The 22231-nt window shown below is 36.9% G+C and overlaps 1 protein-coding gene across 5 annotated transcripts in view; it reads right to left on the reverse strand.

The window, feature by feature from the left end:
• Window positions 1-3386: 3386 nt before the first annotated feature.
• Window positions 3387-22231, reverse strand: part of BMAL2 (basic helix-loop-helix ARNT like 2) — a 36306-nt gene continuing 17461 nt past the window's right edge. For 4 of the 5 annotated variants that reach the window (XM_063134226.1, XM_063134225.1, XM_063134224.1 and 1 more), the window contains 12 exons: window positions 19894-19973; window positions 19146-19238; window positions 17785-17902; window positions 16884-17027; window positions 14170-14410; window positions 13355-13461; window positions 11677-11827; window positions 10370-10428; window positions 9293-9401; window positions 8495-8585; window positions 6805-6913; window positions 3387-5682 (listed from right to left, as the gene is read on the reverse strand). In XM_063134226.1, the coding sequence (XP_062990296.1) occupies window positions 5549-5682; window positions 6805-6913; window positions 8495-8585; window positions 9293-9401; window positions 10370-10428; window positions 11677-11827; window positions 13355-13461; window positions 14170-14410; window positions 16884-17027; window positions 17785-17902; window positions 19146-19238; window positions 19894-19973 (1436 nt within the window). In that variant the 3' untranslated portion in view covers window positions 3387-5548. Of the gene's footprint in view, window positions 5683-6672; window positions 6726-6804; window positions 6914-8494; window positions 8586-9292; window positions 9402-10369; window positions 10429-11676; window positions 11828-13354; window positions 13462-14169; window positions 14411-16883; window positions 17028-17784; window positions 17903-19145; window positions 19239-19893; window positions 19974-22231 lie in introns of those variants that run through there. The other variant, XM_063134227.1, reaches the window with a different exon arrangement.

Below are 22231 nucleotides of genomic sequence, written 5' to 3' on the forward strand. Positions count from 1 at the left end.
GATTTTTTAGGTATTTTTTAGTTTGACAGCTCAGCTGTCAAAAATTTAAGTCAGCTGTTCCATTGGCCTATGACAATTAACAAAATGTTTACATCTCCGTCATTTTTAAAGATAAAGAGATGAAACTTAACAGCATGACAACTCTTAAGGAGGGCTTCAGGCATGCCAAGTTTGAAGTAGATCCCTTCATCCCATGATTTTTAGGATTTTAAAAAAACAATTTCCCTCAAACTCCCCCACCGCCCCACCCGTTTCTGAATTAATTCACCCCTGTGCATTTATGGAGGGAGGTTTTATGGAGGGAGGTTTTACTTCACTGATGCACAGATGTGCATCTTTGCTTTACAAAAATAGAGATCTGCTGTGCATTAGTGAAGCAAAGCATAAAAACCGCTCCATTAATGTGCAGGGGTGAATTAATGCAGAATCAAGTGTGTGGGTGGGGTTTGAGGGGGAAATTCTATGTGAATATAAGCTATCTGATCAGGCTAAAGCAAGTTTTTTATATATAAGCTCTAATTCCCATATTGTTTCATTCCTTTTCATCAACTTTTAGCCAAACATCCTAAAATTTAGTTTTCTTACCATGCTTTTGCTTTGAAATCGTGACCTCCAGTTTCCAAGATATGCAAACATATGCTTTCTGGGGAAGTGTAGATATTCCTTGTAGAGACGGGACAGAGCAGAGATAATATAACCCAAACAACATTTTTCAAGCACATTACTATGCTGTAAATTATTTCAAAATATTGCCATCAAAATCTGCTTCACAGGAAGAACATTGTTCTCCATAAGCTTCAGATGTTATGGAGGCATCATTCATTGCAGCTGACAGCTGTTTAAGAACCTTAAAAATATTTACTTCCTAAATCTGAAGAATGTATATACTTATTATATTCATATGATGAACCTGAAGAGTTTGTCTATACTCGTATCTGATCACTGAACAGGTCAGCCAGACCCATATAGTCAACCAGAGCTGCATATAATTGTCACCTAATTCCTAGCAATTTGTACTTCATTAATAAGATTCAGTAAGTCCTCCTACCTACTTTACAAAACTGGATGTGAATGTTCCAGTATCCCCAAGTCTTGGATTACATTGGTGAAGCTACAAAGTAGTGTATGCCTGCCTTGTTTAGTGTCTATGGCCTCAGCTAGACCTACTGGTCTAGCGAGACGGAGAGGTGAAGATCTCGCGATATTTTTATTGCGAGATCTCCCCCTCTGTTTACACGCGGTGCATAATGACCTCAGGGGGAGAGGATGTCGCGCCTGCCATTTATTTATTCATTTTTAGAGGAAGGAGCGCATGAGCACTCGTGCGCAAAAGGTGTTTTCTTGTTTTTTTTAAAAAAAAAACCTGCTCACCCCACCCCACCCCCAATGGGTGCAGAGCTCCTGAGCTCTGTGCCCCGTGCATGGGTCCCAGCTGCTTGCGACTAACTGTGAGGAGCTGGCACAAACTACAACGCCTGCCCACATGTTCCACGGTCTCAGGATCAGTCCGAGACCATGGAAAAAGTGGGCCTAAAGTGTAGGGCCATATCCCGGGGAAAGGGAGGGATCATCCCTCCCTGATCCCAGAATCCCCTGTGCATCATGTGAACGAACAGGGACGATCCCGGGGATCGCCCCGGGATAAAGCGCCATCTAGCTATGGCCTTTGTAGAGGCATGATGCCTTAAGCATGTGAAATACACTAATAAACTAAAAATTGCTTATTTGCTTAGATACAACATTCATCTATAATGAATAAGCACAGATATCTAATCCTCTGTCTTGCAGGAAACAAGTTTGATAAAAGTAAGCTAGAGTTACAGATCAAGGGATGACATTGCTCTTCCTGTAGTGAAATAATAATAATAATAATAATAATAATAATAATAATAATAATTATTATTATTATTATTTAGTATTAGAGCAGTGAGCTGAAATCCAGAACTTCAAGCCTGGCTTATGACTTAAACTCAGTATGTGACGCTTTTGCCTAATTTTAACACTGTGTCTTGCCATCCATCATGCACACAGTTGAGGGAAAGTCAGTCTTTGCTGTAGTACTAGATAATCCCCACTGAGTGTCACTTGGTTTCTTCACACCCTTAAGTACATATGTACACTTTAATGCCCTTTATTCTAGGACCTAGAACAAGCTATTGGGGAAAAATAGATACATTTCCAACATGTTGGAAAAGCACCAACTATGGTGGACAATGTACTGCCCGATACATATTCCAACGTATTTCACATCTCAATTCCTGTAGCAGTGTTACAAGTATTTTTTCTTTAAATACTGAGGTTTTAGTTTTGTATGGTGAATGATGAGCACAAGTACATGCACCATTAAAATATTTTAGAAAGAAAGGATAATACTCTAGAAGCCCAAGGGACTGGGCAAGACTAAAGGCTGATCTAGTGTTTAAGGAGCACATATACCTAAATCTGTAAGGCTGAGTTCACTCTGCTGGGAGTTGCCTGAAGAATGGTACATCTGTTTTCAGTGATATACATCAAGCACAGAGGAAATCAAACACTCAGAGGCTTGGAACCCAGCATCTATGCACACTGCATTACAAATTTAATACACAACAATCCAGAGAAGAATTTATAAGATACAGAGTATTAACGATGAGCTTTAAAAACACACATACACACAATACTATTTTGTATAAAATATATTTTAATTTTCCCTGACCATTACGTAACCTAAATATTTACAAAATATACTGAAATACAGAAATTTGGAAAGAGAGAGAGAAAACAATTTTAAAGTGGTAAAATCAAGGGAAGAATTTAATGTGAGCGAATTGACAGATAGACTGTACACTTTGCTCATGAAAAACATTGACCTATCAAATTGAGTAAGCTAGTTCCATATACGATTTGCCTCTAAGAAAGGGAATGATGCATGAATAGTCACAGGACCCCCGAAACATGCGTTTCTGAAGAGCAAACAGTTTCCAATCTGCCTTAGGTTCTTGTTTTGATCACTCAACCAGCAAAAGTACATGTAAGTGAGCAGAATATGTGTTTACTAAATTTATTCATACAAACTTTGCTTATCTTAAAAATCACAATATTATCCCTTCAGTTTCAAATTCAGTTGTCCAAATAAATGTTAAGAGGACCCAACAGACCAATTTAATTTCTTACTACCATAGTTCATTCCATGGCCATTTACAAAGAATAGGATGCAGCAGATTCACCAAGGGGACCCACAGATCAGGGTTAAACTAGCTTCTTTCACTATTCTACACCTCTGGAAAGCAACTACTTTTGCCAGATTGCCACTTAGCAAATGCACTGAGGTGTGATGGGCAAAGGCCTCGATAGCAATTCTCCCCCCCCCCCCAAACGCCCCCCCTCTGCTGCCAAGGCTTCTTGAGACGGCAGATGTCTGTCTCCAGACCCTTTTTTATTTTTTGTTTTGCAATGCACGGAGGCAGATAACACCCCCTAAGAGGCTGGATGCGGCTTAGAGGCCTTCAGTTGTCGATTCCTACTCTACATTTCAAGCCATATTCAGCTTTATTTTATCACCAAGCTCTTACACACAATTCCTACAAAGTTACAAGATTTTGGTCTGTTTTCTTTTCGAAAGGAAGCAACATGAAACAGAGGGGCTGGAAGTGCTATACCCACTAACAAATGTTCTGTCATATTCTAAACACAAAATTTTCCTAAAAGAATTCTCTATACTTTCTCCTATCTGTACTGGAATCACACAAGTCTTACAAACATGAATGCATACAATAACCTTGTTGCGAGACCACACATCCTCAAGAATAGAAGCACTAAGACATCTAGTGGTTATTTAAAGTAGTAACCCAGATTCCTGATTTTCTACAATTATTTTAGAGAAAACACTCTCAGGAATGCTTCACACATTACAAAATTAGCAATTCTAGCCATATCCACTTGTAGTGTAATCCATAATGTGCAAGAGGTAAATATGTCTTTTTTGTTTTTACTGCATTTACAAGTTGTGTGGAAACATAAATGGCGGTGGTACTAATGCTGTGATGTACAGACATGGTCTCATCATTACAGTATGTTGTATCTTCAAAATTTAACACACTATTCTAATGGAAATTATTCTTTTAATGTTCACTTTAGAAAAAAGTATTGCCTATATTAAAGTACAATTAAATAATCAATTATCAAATTCACATCTGTAGAAGACTTGGCCCGCATGTTCAAATTTTAATTATTTTATTGTCTTGCTGACCAGTTACTCACATTCTCAAAAGGCCACTCAAAGCCTTGCTCTTAATTTAATCAATATATGGGAAAAGATGTACCTCTATGGCAAAGTATATCCATGCATAATCGAATCATAATATTTTGATGTATTCAAATGCAAAGGGCAGCAAATAGATATCCTATACAGTAGAAGATTCTAAAAGGTCTAGATGTGAAATATTAACCTCTAAGGCTACAATCTTATACACAATTACAAAGAACGTCTCATTGAACTCAGTGGGATTTACTTCTAAGTAGATATGTACAGGATTGTACTATGAAAGTAGTTAGGCTAGCCCCATAATGTTCTAATATATATATATAGTTATTTTTCTTCAAGATTTCTGAATTAACCTTTGCCCAGGTTTTCAGGTGCAATTCCCATATTGCAGTTTAAAAACAATTAAGTGCTCAATAGCTACTCCAATACTGTATGTGCTTTTAATATAGATATCTTTCACAAAAATATGACACCCCCCAAAGTTAAGAGAAAAATCCTTTATGGTCCAATTTTTCCTTATTTTACTCTACATTTTTAGATCTCAAAAGTTGTATAAATCTTCTATTTTATTCCTTAAAGGAGTTCCAATTGAGTGATCAATGACAGTATACACAGTTCCCTATAGATACTTTTCATATTAATGATATCCTTTCTAATGCTTCATTTTCTGTATCACTCCCAGCTGTCAACAGTAGAAAGAAATGAAATATACCAAGTCCAGTTGTTTTAGTTCTTCCTTATAGTAGTTTGCAGCAATGCATTCTTTCCTGATCAACATGATGGATAACTGTTCAGTTTAATAAACTTCCACTGCTAGCTTCTTGATCCCAAATTTTATAGTCAAACAGTAAAATAAATACGCTCTTACAGAAATAGATATTTTAAAAAGACTGGATGTACAGTATACTTCTCTGAAGCAGCACTAATAAATTAGGGACCTTATCAACAAAACCCACAAATAAATAGGGATTTCAAAGATTGGAACATTTCAGACAAAATCCGTATGCCATTTTTACAGTAATACCTTAAAAGATTTTAGTAAAAATATAACCATGTTTTAAGCATCCCAGTCAACATATGTATCAGTAACAAAATTGAGGTTCTGCGTCTTTAAAAAATATTACATCTTTTCAATATATGCAGACAAAACCATTTCTTTATGAATAAGGCAAAAGTCTTTTAAAAATATATATATATTAAATATAGATATTGTAAATATGAATTAAAGCCTTAAAAGGTACTAATACAGTATTTGAGAATGAATAATAATTTTGTGCATTGAAGTTTCTCCTCCCTTGGGTAAAACTAAAGAGTCCACTGCATGTCACTAAGCTCTGCTGGATCACCTAGGCCTCCTTCAGCTTCCAAGTAATTCATAAGAGCAGCCATGGTCGTGTCATTTTCACATACGGCTTCAAAATCCAATTGAGCGGCATCACCTAAGAAACAAACAAAAATGCCACCACTTTATTCACTGCAGTATAACTACAAAATCAGATAACACAATTCACTATTTACTCCAAAACATTCAATATCTTTTTGGTACACAGAACTTTTATTTATTTATTTATTTATGCATTTATATCCTGCCTTTTTTCCTTCAAGGAACCCAAGGCAGTGTACATATTCCTCCTCTCCATTTTATACTCACAACAACAACCCTGTGAGGTAAGTTGGGCTGAGAGTGTGTGACTGGCCCTAAGTCACCCAGTGGGTTTCCATGGCCGAGTGGGGACTAGAACCCGGATCTCCCGACTCCCAGTCCAACACTTTAGCCACTACTCCACACTGGGTCCACACTGATTTGGTATCAGACCTTTACTTTCTTGTACACGTTATAAAAGGCAGGTAAAGCTGGGATTCTAATACTGGGGGTGGGTGGGAAACACTTCTTAGTAGTCTAGTCTCTTTTATCAGAATGTGCAGATGATACAAAATGGCTCAATGGCTCCAAGAAAAACAGTCTTAAAAAGGGCACTATGTCAAGGAAGAATAACATGTATTTTTACCATCCTAGCATACTGTGTTTGTCTTATTATGCAAAATTGTAATTAATATAGATTAAGAACATTGCTACACATGAAAAAGTTTGCTTTTGTATAGGTAGCAGAGAGGCTTGTAGCACAGTAGAACCCAGCCAATCTATGAATCCATATAGGAAAGCTGAGGTCAGATAGCCAAGTCCCCTTTATCTATACTAGACTGGCCTTGATAGGAGTAAGTCAGTCTTTATGGGTTGCTTGCACTGGCCACACTATCTTAATAAGATTCCTGGTGTTGGTGTTTAGACTCCATTGGGAGGTGAAAGGAGGTAGAACGAACAGTAAATGAAGTTGTAGAACAATTTCCTTAAGCTTTGGTGCATTCTATATATATGGCTCAGCTAGAATATTTCTCTGAATCCAGTCAGACTGCATTCACAGATTACTCCAATTTCTTTTCATCTATGATTCTTATGAACAGGAGCACCAGCAATCTAAAACTGGTAGGAAGTGAGAGCACTCAGTTAAACAATCTATTTCTTCAGAGGCTACCAATATTTTTACAAGAAGAGAGCTTACTGAGAAGAGGCTCATTGCTAGGGAGTGAAATAGTACCCTGATTTTGCCCTGAAGTTTCCAAATCTTCCATTCCTGAAGGACATAGCTGAATAAGTTCTTTATTTGGCACCTGAGAACATACAAAAATATAAAAACATTCAATCGTATTACAGACATTAAAGGGATCAATATTTATCATCAGGAAAACATTAGCCAAATGAGAGGGTTTGGTTTACAAGAAACAAGAAAGCTACAAATGGCAACAATTCTGTAATTGCTAAGACACCCACTTGTAATGCCCTCTAAAATCAGATTTGATCTTCACACTGATGTTGGCTTTGAAGGCCACAACCTAATGCAGTTTTCATGTAAAACAACTGAAAATCAATGAAATTAAGCACAATTAAAATGTATCCTGCATTGTGGTATGAAAGTGTAGCTTGACAAAGTATAATGATAAAGGCCCCTTGATGAGATGTTCCAAACAGTATTTACCCACAAGTAACAATTGTTTCTATGCCTTCCTTTTTTAATCTGAAGGAAGATTGTCTTTCAAATATTTCCATATAGGGTTTCTTTCTCATGAGCACTCATGAGTTTAAGAGGTCAGACTGCAATCCCATGGTATACACAATTGCTTTGGAGTATGATCCGTTGAAAACAATTAGATTTACTTCAGAGTAGACTACTATAGGATTGCACTGTAAATATGGGAATATAGAAACCTGCGGATCAGACAAGTCTGTCTCCTCTTCTTTCCAGTGTTGTTCCTTTCTGCTTCACTCTGCCTCAGCCCAGCCTCACTCTCATAAAAAAAGTAACAAACAAAAATGAAATGCCTATGATTGATAGTTCTGATAGTTATTGAGCAGGCTAGAGCAGTTTATTTTCATCAAGTGAAAATGAAATGCCAATGTCTGGAAGATTGTAAATATTCGTATTTGAGAAATGATCAAATTGTTCCTTCATTTACATAGAAAAGCCTCTTTAACTCATTACACCTAGTAGAGACATTGATTCTGTTTAGAGATTAAGTATAGTGCTAATATATTTTTATACTGTATATTACGTAAGTACATTAGCCCTATAGTTAATCTTCTTAAGCAATAATGTACTTATTATTACTTAAGAAGATTAGTATTTACATTTAAAAAAAAATAGTTTTACTCAACCTGATTGTTGCCATTTTCCAACAACATGGTTATTGCTGTTAGCAGCCAGGGTTTTCAGATTAAGTAACAGTAGTCTCCTTCATATGTTACACACATGAATGTGGTCCTCATGTGAAGCAAGCAATGGGGCCGTGCTGCTGTCCTTGTCATTGTATGGCTGACAAGCCCTTTCCTCAACACTGAGGAACGGGCTAGTCCCAGACTGAGCCCGGACACCTGAAAAACAGCCCTATAGATGAGCAGCTGCCCACATGTAGGGGCTCCATGCTATTGGGCCTCCTTCACTGCCCAGGCGCCTTGATCATGTGGAGAACCTATCCCTGAACAGCTGCTCCTGTGTACGGGTCCTTTTTCAGATGTGTTGGCTGGCCATGCAAAGGAGCAGGCGGGATTAGCAGCACAGTCCTGATCTTTGCTCTATGCACCAACCTTCTTCATTCATATAACGTATGAAGGGGGCTAGTAAGTTAGATCAAATCCTGTTACTGGGTTATGAGATACTGACATTTCTTGGTGGCTGGTGGTTTATGAATACTCACATTACTACAATTTACTGTTAGAACTGGGGAAGGAGACTTCCTCATAAGATCTGATGGACTTAATTCACCAAGAGGTGGAGAAGTATGTAACCTAGATAAAACAAAACATCATACAAAGCTTTCAGTAATACATTTTAGAGGCATTCAGTTTTAGAGCTCTATATGGCCTCTAAACCAGGGCTTGATAAGAAATATGTGTCACTAGTACTGACATGTCAGAAGCCAAGAGAAACATATTCACTTAAATGCATTTACCCTTTAAAATATTCACTAACATACTTTCCAGTCTCAATGCACATGTCTGGAGAATCACAATGCAGTATCCCATTCAGCCATCTATGGCCACAGCTAGACCTAAGGTTTATCCTGGGATCATCCAGGGTTCGCCCCTGCCTGAGCACTGGATCCCCTGTGTGTCACCTAGATGAACAGGTTTGACCCCTGGACGATCCAGGGATAAACCTTAAGTCTAGCTATGACCTAAGGGTCCTGAAATGTAGACTAAATCATCAAGTGGCTGTTTTGCTAAAACATAAGTGCTGAGCTGGGCAAGAATTCTTAAGTTACATTAAATTTAAGCTGGACAGCATGTAAACCAGAAGATTTCAATTAAATTATGAGGTAAGTGAAGTATTCTAACTTTTGCCTTTTATGCCAGAAGTGCCCTTATGTGTAAAAAAAAGAAAAAAGAAAAAAGGGGAGCATAAAAACATCAATTGTTGGAAATGTTACATACTTTAAGAAATTTTCTTAAATAAGTTTGGCTACAGTTTACAACAAAAAATAAGGAATTATTACCTTTGTAAATCTAAGACTTCATTTGCAATCTCGGTTCCTATGCTTCCAGCCCCAAGTAAAGTTCCTGTAGACATCCCTGGTACACCTAAAAATGGTGGCTTTGGCATATCTATGTTTTAAGAGAAAGGTAAATAAATTTTATTTTCCACCTTTACAGGTATTGTCTCTTGTCTTTTTCTAAAAATTAACTTCATTACAATCTTTTTAATGTTTTTATCTTCCATCATATTTACTTTTCTTTTTCCTAAAGCTTTTAAAACTTGATTTTGTTCTGACTTTATACTGTTAGTTTTACCCTACCCAGTGCCTATTTACCCTACCCTGTGCCTGTTTGCATTCTCTTCCCCTCCTTATTGTTTTATTATGATTTTATTAGAATGTAAGCCTATGCGGCAGGGTCTTGCTATTTACTTTTTTACTCTGTACAGCACCATGTATATTGATGGTGCTATATAAATAAATAAATAAATAAATAATAACCATTAGTTTCAGTCTTGCTGTAGGCCAAAACCTTAGTTGAGCACCTTGTACTACAGTATGAAAGGGGAAGAAGCTGCTTGCTTAGGATTTCCCCCACCTACACTATACATCAAGCAAAGGTCATCTTACTCCAACCACTTCCCAGAGGTTAAACATTGTGTGGCCCGATCAACCTTACCAAAGGAAAAGGAAATGAAAATTGCTGGGTCTCTCTCTGGCTTTAACGGATCAGAATACAAGACACATCACAGCTAAGAAAAGCCAAGCTTTTCTAACATTACTGTGCATTTTTAAATACACTATATAAATATATGAAGATCATTTTGATCAAAGGTCAAGATAAAAACCTTCCATATAAATATTCCACAACTACTATTTGATAGTTAACATTGTTCAGGATCTGAATAACTAGTTTAGTCTCACTTAAAGGTTGATGTATCTCTAATAGAACTTGAAAGACAGTAAAAATAAGATTACAAGATATATATATTTTAGTAGTGTGGACAAAGTTATCAAACGATAACAGATTTCATTTGTATGTCCCTGCTGCATGAAATAATACCTGTGAGAAGAATGTGCCTATTATTTTCACCTTACCTTCTGAAGACAGGGAACTGCAGGGTAGTAGTGCTTCTTCACCCAATTCATTATGACCTCTAAAGTTTAATCAGAATTAAAATGTTAGCTAAGAAAATTTTCTAAGCATACACAACCTAATTTATCTTCAAAATACTTTTTCAGTATTGCAGGTTACAGTTATAAGGATGGAACAAAAATTAAAGACCTCTTCACATATTGGTGAAATTGGGTAAAATCCAATATACGATCTGACAATGGGGATTGCACTTGACTACTAAGCTGTCACTGTCCACTGTCTTTGTCACCTGTTGAAACAACCTACAATTCTGGATTTGTCACCCATAGTTTAAAGCAGATCTCCGGATGTTTTGGACTGCAATTCCTACCATTCCTAATCATTGGCCATGACGGCAGAGGCTTCTGGGCGTTTAAGAACAAAACATCGAGAGATCTACCTTCTACCCACCCCTGCTTTAAATAATCCAGTATTCACAACCCAACAACAAACACTCTGTTGGTTTGCATGACACGGCCGGCTCGTTGGGTTATTTAATCCAAATAAACAACTCACATGCTAATAACTACTAACAGTTATTAGCATGTACTTGTAATTATTTTAATAATAATTGAGGCACATGCATAACTACTAATTGAGGGTTATGCAAGGGTTGTTTACCACTTGAATAACCCACAATTGGGGACTGCATATTCAAAATGGCAACTGCAGCATATAATGGGTTAAATAACCCACAATGAGCTGGCCATGTCATGTGAACCAGGACCATAAATACTCTTCCTGGGTTATTTGTGACTTGATTGTTAGCATGGCTGCATTCACACATCATAGCAACCCAGATTTCAACAACCTATACCATAGATTGGTATTATGTATGAACCATACCAATGTGCATTGGGTTTCTCTCTGTGCCCAGTGTGTGAAGATGTCTCAAGACTAAAGAGAAAGATCAGATATTTATCCAATAATCTAACTTGATTCAATGGAAAATGAAATATATTTTAGCAAAATCTAGTGTTCTTTGCTATGCAACAGTAAAGCCAATAATTGGCTTAAAAACCATGACAGACATGTATTTACAATTGGAATCCTAGCATAGAAGATAATAGTCACTTAATAAGGTCACCAGAACAGAACTACTTGTGTTCATACTGCATAATTAAAATTTAAAAGTCAATTATCATTTTTACATTAAGTGGTCGGTGGTAATGAAATCAAATTCATCTTTTTAATTTACTTTGTATTTTTTTTAATATCTAGACTAAAATAAATATAAAATAAGCTATTCTTATAGTGTTGATTAACTTACAATACAACTGTATTGACTGACACAATGTACTCCAGTTCTTTGGTCCATGGATTTATGAAACTAAACCACTGACTTTTTAATGTGACAAAAGAGCCATCTTTTGCTTTGAATTTGTAGGAATTTGTAAATACTTTTTCTTTGCTCTGCAGCACTGGATAGAAAAAAAAACATTTTTAGTAAACAAAAGCCAAAGGTTAATTTAATTAGACCAGTATGTATTTATATGGCAGCTGTATTATATCAAGTCCTTTAAATGCTATCACTCTTTGATGCAGGTCATGGTGATTCCAGTTTAACAAATGTGGACTGAGAACCAGTAACTTGTTCTAAGCCACTAAGGAATTATATTTCCAAGGCAGTAATGTTTCCAGGCTGGCCTATGCATTATTGAATTACTAAACTGCAAACTTCACATTTGTGATTTTATATTCCAAAGCTTTTTGTGATTTTATGTTCCAAAGTTTTCACATAAAATGTTTAATCTTTTTCTCTCTCTCTCTCTCCTCTTTAACCTACAAATCTACATTGAACGTGAAAACTAATCCCATACTTTTAAGGGAAAACAGAATTGTAGAGATGAGCAAGACATTCTAGACATCTATTTTTTTTTCTGGTTGACTAAATGTAGTGATCACTACCTACAGAACTGGGTTTATGCTGGGTTCTTTGTGATTTTTTTTAAAAAAATAATTTGTACCCTGACTTTCTACCAAGAAGTGGCACTCAAAAAAGCTTAGTCTTAAATAAAAACATGATTGAAACAATAACTAAGTTTTAATTGTGCTTTTAAAACACAACAACAACAACAGAAAAACAGCATCTAGCCCAACAGACCTGCTTTCCCTGCTGGTGCAAGGACAGCAGAGAGGGAGCCAACCTAGCCTTCCCTGGTAGAGAGTTCAACAGATTGGGAGCAGACACTAAGAAGGCCCTCACTCAGGTTGCCACCAAATGTGCCTCTGAAGGCAGTAATACCAAAAGAAGGGCCTCTCCGGAAGATCTTAAAACCCAGGCAGGCTGGTAAGGAACAAAGCAATCATAGGTAGCCTGGTCTCAAGCCTTTTAGAGCTTTATAAGTCATAACCAGTACTCTGAATTGTGATTAAAATTACACTGGTAGCTAATGAAGGTGTAACAAGGGAGTTAAATCCTCCCTGTAATGGGTCAGACAACTCAAGGAATGGGTGTAGTTGGCTGCGCAAATGCACTCCCAGCCACTGCTGAAACCTGGGCATCCGTATTCATGGCTGAATCCAGAAGTACACCCAAACTGCGAGCCTGAATCTGGAGTATAACCCCACTCAACATAGGTTGAGTCCCTTTCCTTTGATTTGCCTTTTGACTAACCAGGAGCACCTCTGTATTGCCTGGATTAAGCTTCAATTTCACAGTCAATTTAAAATTCACAGTCAAGGCTCCATTGGTAAATCTTTCAGCAATAGAACAAAAATTGTAGCGTTCAAATAAAATGGCCACAGATGTTTTCCTGATTAGGAGCATTTCTAATTCTAATACTGAAAGAAGACTAGAAGTTCATAACACAGGTATATTTGTTAATGCTATTTATAATCTGCCTTTCTTGCAGTAGATACCTAAAATATGGTCAAACTTTAAAAGTTCATTCAATAGTAATATGAAATAAAATTATAAATAGCTAGAGAGTAACTTCTGGCTGCACCTGCTTTGTGTTTATCAGTCAGATGATTGTGATCATCTTGGTGGAAGTACTCGTAACAAGAAGTTCCTAGAAGCTCTTGTGGCAAATATCCTAAAATTGCTGTTGCACTGTAAGGGAACATGAATACATTATAGGTTTCATAAAGACCTAAAATTCCATAACTCAGTAGCCTTATTTATTTCAATAGCTCCTAAAACAAAAAAATGTATACCTTCAGAAACAGATGCTGATGTTTGAAATGAAACAAAACTAAAATTGCAATTTAACACACTCAGCCAAAACAGAACACCCCAAAAAGGTGACCTCCTAATTTTGCTTTGTTTTATCAGGTGTAGTGAAAGGAATACCATCACAGTTCTCAAATTATTTATAAACCTCTAAGTCTCAGAATCTTATGTTCATTTTTTATATTGAATTTTTTTCAGTACAAATGTTTCATGATCTGAAACATTTTTAAAGCATCTTTTAGTTGGCAATAACTTACCTAAATAATTCTTTAAACTTGTGGACTCCAGAATATTTTAAGAGCCATGCTAATTTAATAGGGAGTCTTGAAGAATACATATACATTATATATAAATAGTTGTTTTAAATGGATATTGTTGTTTTTACACTTTTGATGGTTTAAAATTTTTGTATATTTGTTTTTAACGTTCACTGTTTTTAACCTTTGTAAACCGCCCAGAGAGCTTTGGCTATGGGGCGGAATATAAATGTAATAAATAAATGTACATGTGTACACTCTAAATATATAAACCTTCACCAATTTAAGATAAGTACTATTGTCTAAAAATTAAAAAGATGAAAATGCTTACCGTTGGTCTACAAAAACAAATTTTCCATCCATGGCAAAGCGTGTTATAAATTCTGTTGGCTTGACTTTTATCTCACTGCTCTTTTGTGGAACAGTGTAAGGGTGCAACCGACCAATTGCAACAAGACAGTTAAAATTACTGTTGTCTTTTTCCACATCATTCTCCTCTTCAACTCCCACCTCATTAGGAGGCCAGCTCTTCAGATACCCAGTGCAATGAACAGTACAGTACTTTTTATGATCTAATTTAGTCAAAACACAAAACAGTTTTTCATTTTCTTCTCTACAAACATCAGAGGCTATTATATGTTTTCTGCTTACCTAAAGGCATGAGCCCTACAAATCTATACATAAGAATGTGGTGTTAATTCGTTAGGATTTGCTTTTAAACACTGTTCAGGTTTAGCTTACCTGTGGAAGTGCACTTCTAATCTTACAAAAGATTAGGGAAGGTAAGTCACAGGTGCTGGCAATTAAAATGTGTTCTCACATATAAGAAGAAAATTAAACAGTTTAGTAATAAAGATTGTTTTCCTGTACAGCACTGGTTTTTTTATTACAAAATGTGCTACAATTTATACTGAGCTAAATAAAATGTAGAAGGAAATTTAAGCTTAATTTGAATTTAAAACGGTTGAGCTTAGTAACCTCGCATAATAGATCTGCAACTGGACTGGACTGACTTCAGATGACAGTTAAGGAATGGCATGGTTGAATGCTTTCCCATGAAAATAATTTTCTGTGCATACCAGTGAAAAGACCTCTCTCAAACCCTTCTCTGTGACATGCTAGTTTTGTGTGTGTAAAGAGGTTCTTCTCTCTCTCTCTCTCTCTCACACACACAACCCACCATCACCACCACCACCCTACACACAGAGGAACAGTCAAACATGGAGCTCCACACCTGCAGACTCAAGTAGTATGCAAGACCAATAGCAAGTACACCATATGAGGCAACTAATTGGGTAGCTTAATTCTAAGGCCTTGTCCATAGGAAGCACCTAAGAGTAAGCACTTGATAGGTAAACAGTCAATCTTATACATTATTGGGTGGGTCTGAGCAGCCTAGGATGCACGTGAGAAATCTGCATTATTTCAGCTGAAGTGGGAGATAGGATGAAGGTGTAAATCAAGCATCGCCCAGTTTGTATTGCCTACAGTTCATTCTAAGCTTTTTCAGGCAAACAGATTTGGTCTGTTATCTTTGGGTTTCCACATTACCTTCCAAGTACAAAAACATAATCTAAATTATACTAGAATATATTCTGGTATTCTAGTATAAAAGTATACTAAATAATCTATAATCTAAAGTATACTAGAGGCTTAGTAAGTAATATTGCAATGGAAGTAAAAGACTTGTCTACCTACAAAAAAGAGCACTGAAGGCTCTATATCATAAGGAGAGGATAATGTAAAGTTGTGCAATTGCAAAGTGTTACTGCTTGCAATCCTGTAATGATAGAAGATTTTAAAAAATCTTTATACAAGACACACCTGTGCAACACACTATCTTCAGAAATGACAAATACTTAACTGCTGGCAAAATATTACTAAATTAATGCTAAACTGTATTTTAAGTGTTGTCTTAGTCAAGTGTCATGCATTTGATATTCAGATTGAGCACTCTCTTTGTAAGGTATAGTTCCAAATAACTACCTCATATCTCTAGTAGGAACATTATAAACTTTTACAAACGTCCAGAATAGTTAGTGGAAGTTTGGTTACAAACCAAACACAATAGGTTGGACACAATGCTGGCTCTCCTCTAATGGAAACGATTTCTCCTCCTCACCTGCAGACCCCTAGTGCCCCCCCCAAATCTGCTCCAGAGTGTTGGGGGACCCTCTAGAACAGATTTGGGCGACACACAGGAGACTGCTGAGGAGAGGAGAGCAAGGGGATTTCCCATTGTGCATGCCTGCCTCTTCAATGTAGAATTTAGCCCTACGTTGGGATTGATGCAAAATGATACTTCAATCCCCTATTAACGTTGTATGGGACCATGTGTCTAGTAACATTCCTAGTAACAAGCATTTCTTCTTTAATAAAGCACATGTGTGTTGCATATGACTATTGCTTCAGTATGACTTTCAAGTCACATAGTGTAATAATTTTAGATCAAAGCTAATTTCTTTCTGTATATTCTTCAGCTTGCAACAATAAAATACCAAAAGGTAATTATGTTCTGAAACACAGCATACACACACTTGAATGGACCGTTTTGTTTACTTAAATGTCTGTTTTTGCAGTCCTTTGGATATGCACATCCAAAGCCTAAGCAAAGGACTGCAAAAACAGATATCTAAGAAAACAAAATGGTCCATTCAAAAGTCATAGCTTTCACTGTTTCATTAGCAATTTTGGGAACCCTGTATTTTCATTGTCCTTGGGATCAGCAGCCATGATTTATAACCTTCATTTATATTGTGAGAAATGTTCTCTATAGCATTATAACATAAAATCTATCTAATGCCTTTTGGTAAGCCCTTTCAGGTTTCAAGGAGCTTACTGTTCATACATATGTTTCACAATTTTAAGTCACTCACAGTGCATTCCTATGCATGTCTGAGAAGTAAGTTCCAGTGATCTCAATGAGACTTACTCCCAAGTAAGTGCATATAGGATTGCAGCCTTGCACTGTACAATAGTAATTCATCTGCATTACCATTTAGCGCAATGTTTGAAATGTTTTTTCTTCACTTATTTTAATAATACCTTTCTTTTTTGAGTTTGGTAAGGACTCCTTTTCTTCTTTGACTGTGTTTCTCATATACTTTATTCGACAAAAAAATGACCGCCGAGCACCAGAATGTAGACGAGATGATCCTGCTTGAAAATCCATGTGAACTTGCAAACCAGCTTTTAAAGTTTAATAAGAGCAGAACACACAAAATCATGCTTGTCAGATGAACTATGAAGGATAGTTCGCAACTACATTAAAATGCTTTAACATGCTTCCAACATATTTTCAGATTGCTTCTGAAACTTTAGCTCATGTAATTAGAAATCTTTGATTAATTAAAATTTGAAAATGAAGGAGCGTGGTTGACAGACTCAAGACTGAATAGTAGTGAGATATTTTACAAACTAGCCAATGTTATGCATGACACAGTATTTAATTGGAGGTTAAGTTTAAACTCCATACAGCTTTCACGTCTAATTTGGCAGAGGTATAAAAAGAGGTTCTGACAGTATTCATACAAAAACTAGCTGTAAATTACAGAATGTCTTTATGATAAAAGTAAGATGTGTTCATATTAGGACTGGCACTTAACATTTTCAGAGTAGAGTGATTCTTGGTACTGAAGCATTTTATCCCATGCTTGACTACACCAGGTCTTTTCTATTGACAAGATCTATTGAACACAAGAAAAATAAACTAGTACGCCTGGTAAAAATGACATATAAGATATCTAACAGATTAAACATTACTTATTGGCATTGTTTAAAATATGTCCCTTAAGAACAACTTTAATTTGTTTTAAAGTATTCCCATAAGTACAAGCAAACATTCATGGTTTTGCTCATACAAAACTTGTGGGAACTTATCTCCATATACACAAAGATACCCAACATTAAAATCATGAATTCTAAGCATTTTTAGGTGTACACTTACTTTTGGTATCTATTAATTTTTCTCTTGGTGAAGCATCTGAAGATGAAAGTTGCTCCTTCACTTTGGCAACATCCTTTGGATGAAGATAATCAAAAAGACTTTGCCCAATCAAACTGGCCTAATAGAACATAACTTTATTAGCTTATAAGCTATGCATCACACATCTCATTTACACACACATACCATGACAGTTTTGAAGGCCATAGTTCACCAAATATTGTAATTATATCTTTCCAATGCAGTTGTATCAGACAAGTTTGTTTTCAAAGAAAACTTCAATATCTGGGTATAGTTAATTGCACACCAGATATTTTCACATTGTAGCAGGCAGCACTGGCTGGCAATTATTGAAATAACATCATGTAACCCTGAAATTCAATGACTGGTGTAAACAGCAACAACATATTTACAAACACTGGATATGGTTCTGTGAGGGAAACTTGCAAAGGTGAGACTTACCCTCTGTCAACTACTAAAGGGGAATAGCCACATGTGCCTGAAGAACTCCTTTTGCTATAATTAACACTGGGAAGGATGTGTATATTTAGTTTATGAATATATATATATCCAGCCCTTCAATATAAAAGCAGCTCTAGGGAAGGTTACAAAAAACATGCTAAAAACCACTATCTGCAAGGACTGAAGGAGGTCCCACAATACCACCAGTCAGTCATGCATTCTGATTCATTCTTTGTGCATATTTTCTTTGCTAGCTTTTTAAGTCTTATATTTGGGTAGTATAGACTCCCGATCTTAAAAATATTCATTAAAAGTTGTGGTACACAGAAAACAAAGTGTTGCAGAAGTTAAGTGATTCACATGGCTGTTTCAGCCACAATGATCCACGAAAATTAGTCTTTCTATACAAGGGCACCATTGAGGGGGGCATCATCTCACCCTGTATTTCAGACTTCGTATGATAATTCCTCAGGAATAATATCTGGCCAACTTGCTGGCTGTGTACATAAGAGTGACAACTATTCTTTTATGAAATCTAGAGGGCAGCAAGCTTGGTATGCATGGACCTATGAATGCATGTCAAAGTCCCAAATCCTTTGACTTTAAATAGCAGGGTGGGTGTGGTTGGCTCTCTGATGTGCAGTGATAGAAGTGCAAAACAATTAAAAAGTAATCATAATAAATGCCTCTACACTGATTCTGCATTAAGTTAATTGTTTCAAGAAAGGGCCTTTAAACCTTCTGATAAATTCTCTCCCCAATTCCTCCACCCACAAAATCTAAAATGGCTCCACTGAAAAGGGGAAGTTTCCCTTAATATTCCAGAACTATAATCCAGCTCTAAGAAACTGTGTTTTCTAATAAAAGAAAAAGGATTTTAGATACAACAGATTATCACGTACTGGGTCATAATTAAGTATCTTGGAAACAGATTCTGAAACAAACAGGATTTTGCCTCTGTCACATCCAACCACAAAGAGGAACCCATCTGCAGCCTGTAAGTTAAGAAAGAAAATCAAAATGCAAACACTAATTAACAAATATGGGCACCAAGAATAAGAACTCAGTGCACAAGAAAGAAATTTTATAACGTTGATAGTATTTTTAAACATTTAGGTTGGATAACTGATTTGAATAACTTGCCAGTTTTAAAACATTTCTCCAGGTTCCCTCTGTGTTTTTCTGGCATAATTCAAAGTGCTGGCTTTATACTTTTAAAACCTGCTACAGTTTGGATCCAAAGTTCTTTCTTCCATCAGAGGAAGGCTCCTTATGTCTGAGGAAGGGAGCCTTTGAATTTAACCCAGGATGTCTAGTTAATTATGCATCCAGTTATTATGCACTCCTTAAATGTTATGATTTGACATAGACTGTAACAGACTCTGACCCAATCTAGCAAGCTTGTTGCCATGCTCTCTTGATTACATGTTGATATGCAAGGGAGTCGTAAACCTCTGTTCATTGAGAAACTCGGAAGTAGCTCTTAATGTTGCTAATGTAGTGTCTATTCTAGTGTTTGCTTTGTACTATAAACTGTCTTGAGGTTGTTTTAGAGAAAGGCAAAATATACATCTTAGAAGTAAATAATGTGATATGAAGAAGTTGCTATTTAAGAACATACCTAATCCCTGACTTACTTTATATACTCACCTTAAGTATTAAGTGTTGGAGTTCATCATCTTGTAAAAATGAAGGCTTATAGCGGACCTCTGAGTAAGAACTAGTAGAACCTGCAAAATGAAAAGTTACTGATGAAGCAGACCTAATACAGACCAAAAAAATGTTTTACAGAGTTATTAATTTACTTGGAGAAAAACAACACACAAACGTGGACACACTGTAGTTCTCATTTTGAAGTAGCATTCTTATTCTTTTTTTTAATGAAAAGTGGCATAGAGCTCAGTATCACTTTGCAAGTGGAACCAATAAAGAAGCATATGGCATGCACACCCACCCACAGAACCAGCCAGCTACCTCAAATATCTAGGAAAAAGCGTCAGGGAGAATTCTAGTCTGAAGTAGTGAATGGATTCTGTTTCCAACAGATTGTTAAAGACTTAGGTCTTAGCTAGACCTAAGGTTTATCCCGGGATTGTCCCGGGGTCATCCCTGTTCATGTAAATGACACACAAGATATCCAGGGAGCAGGCAGGGACGATCCTGGGATAAACCATAGGTCTAGCTAAGGCCGGAGGCTGTTGCAGCAGATGCAAGAATGAGTGGAAAGAGGATAGGGGCCAACTCTGGATAAGCAATAGTGGCAGTGACTGGGAAATTGTCCATCGCAGGATTTCTAGGCAGAGAGAGGGTAGAAGAGATGTTCTTTGATGGGCTCCTTAGCCTCTCCCATCTGCACAGAGTTGATTATAATTTACCTTATTATAAGGATAACATTAGACATGTTTAAGTTTCAGTGATATCACAAGGTAATTTCCTATATTTTCTGATGTCAGCTACAGGCTTTGTATCACCCTAAATCAGAACAATTAGCATCTACATTCCCAGCTATTATGAAGTAATTTTTTATTACATTTATATCCTGACTTTTTTCCTCTTGCAAGGAACCCAAGGTAGCTTACATGGTCCTTGACCTCTCCATTTTATTCTCACAACAATCCTGTGAGGTCGGGTAGGACAAGACTTAGTGACTGGCCCAAAGTCACCCAGGGAGCTTCATGGCTTAACACTCTAGCCAGCACTCTAACTTCTATACCACACCAACCCTAAACGCTTTTTCCTAGGAGTAATCCCCATTGAACGAGCTTATTTCTGATTAGACATGCATAGGATTGAATTGTAAGTAATTTAAGTACTGTAAGTGTCATGTCGAACCCTACTGCCCCTGTTTTGGGAGAAGATGTTTCAGGTAATCAATCAGAATCAGATTCAGAACTAGAAGACGCAGCGCCAGACACCAGCCAGCCTGTACCAGTGGGGGAGGAAGCTCTCACGGGCAATTCCCCAGCTGGGAGTCAGCCCTCTCCAGAGCTTATCTCCTCAAGGCCAAATCCTACACACTCAGTGGGAAGGGAGGTTTCTTCCGGAGGTGAGCGTCCCGACAAGATAGCTGATGCTAGGTTCTGCTGGAAGCTCAAACGCAAGGGGGGGGGGGAAGGAAGGCATGAGAAAGTCAGTTCGATTACGCCAGCACCAGTCTCTGCACCAGGCTCTCTGAAGTTAGGGCGTTTGGGAAGTGGCTTCCTATTCTTCTTGAGCTGACAATTGTCTTGCTTAGTTTGCATAGTTTTGCCTAGGGGGGCATTTCCAAGAGGTTAGTCTCTTCAGGTAGAAAAGACGTTTGTTGCTTAATAAAAGCTTTGTGGATTACTTAGCAAGCCTCGTGATTTGCCTCCCATCGAAAGCAGGAATTTTCTGAGAAAAACGACAGTAAGTTTTGAGGTTCTATCTAATAAACCACTGCCATTTTTAAAACCTAGAAAGTCATGAAACTGACCATGACATGATTAAAAATAATAATGGATAATCTTTTTCACAAGTACAACAAAAGATGACTAGATTCACAAACATAATGTTGTATCATTATTCAAATTTATTATTCAAGAATAATTTCCCCCTCCCCCACTGCATTGCAGCATGCAGGTGAGCCAGGGATGCTTCACACGACATTTCTTCTATATGATTGTAAGGGAAACAAACCACACACACACACACACACACACACACACACGTAAAAATTGCACAAGTCCCTACTTTGCAAACAAACATGTCTGTAACTTTTGTTCAGCACCAGTCCTATCTAAGCATGTCCAACGAAACATCACTTCTGTTTCCTCACCCTGCACTGCATGATCTCTCTGAACTTGAAGCAGATTATATTTTATGCTTAAATTACTCTTTAACCCCAAGTGAGAAAAAGTAAACACGTAGAATCAGCACTCTGGAAGAGAGAAATAGTAGAGCAGCAATCACATTGGTGACTGCCAACAGGACCTTAGCTCGTGAGAAACAAAAGAGACGTATCAGCATG

Source organism: Elgaria multicarinata, chromosome 9 (genome assembly GCF_023053635.1).
Source record: "Elgaria multicarinata webbii isolate HBS135686 ecotype San Diego chromosome 9, rElgMul1.1.pri, whole genome shotgun sequence".
NCBI lineage: Eukaryota > Metazoa > Chordata > Lepidosauria > Squamata > Anguidae > Elgaria > Elgaria multicarinata.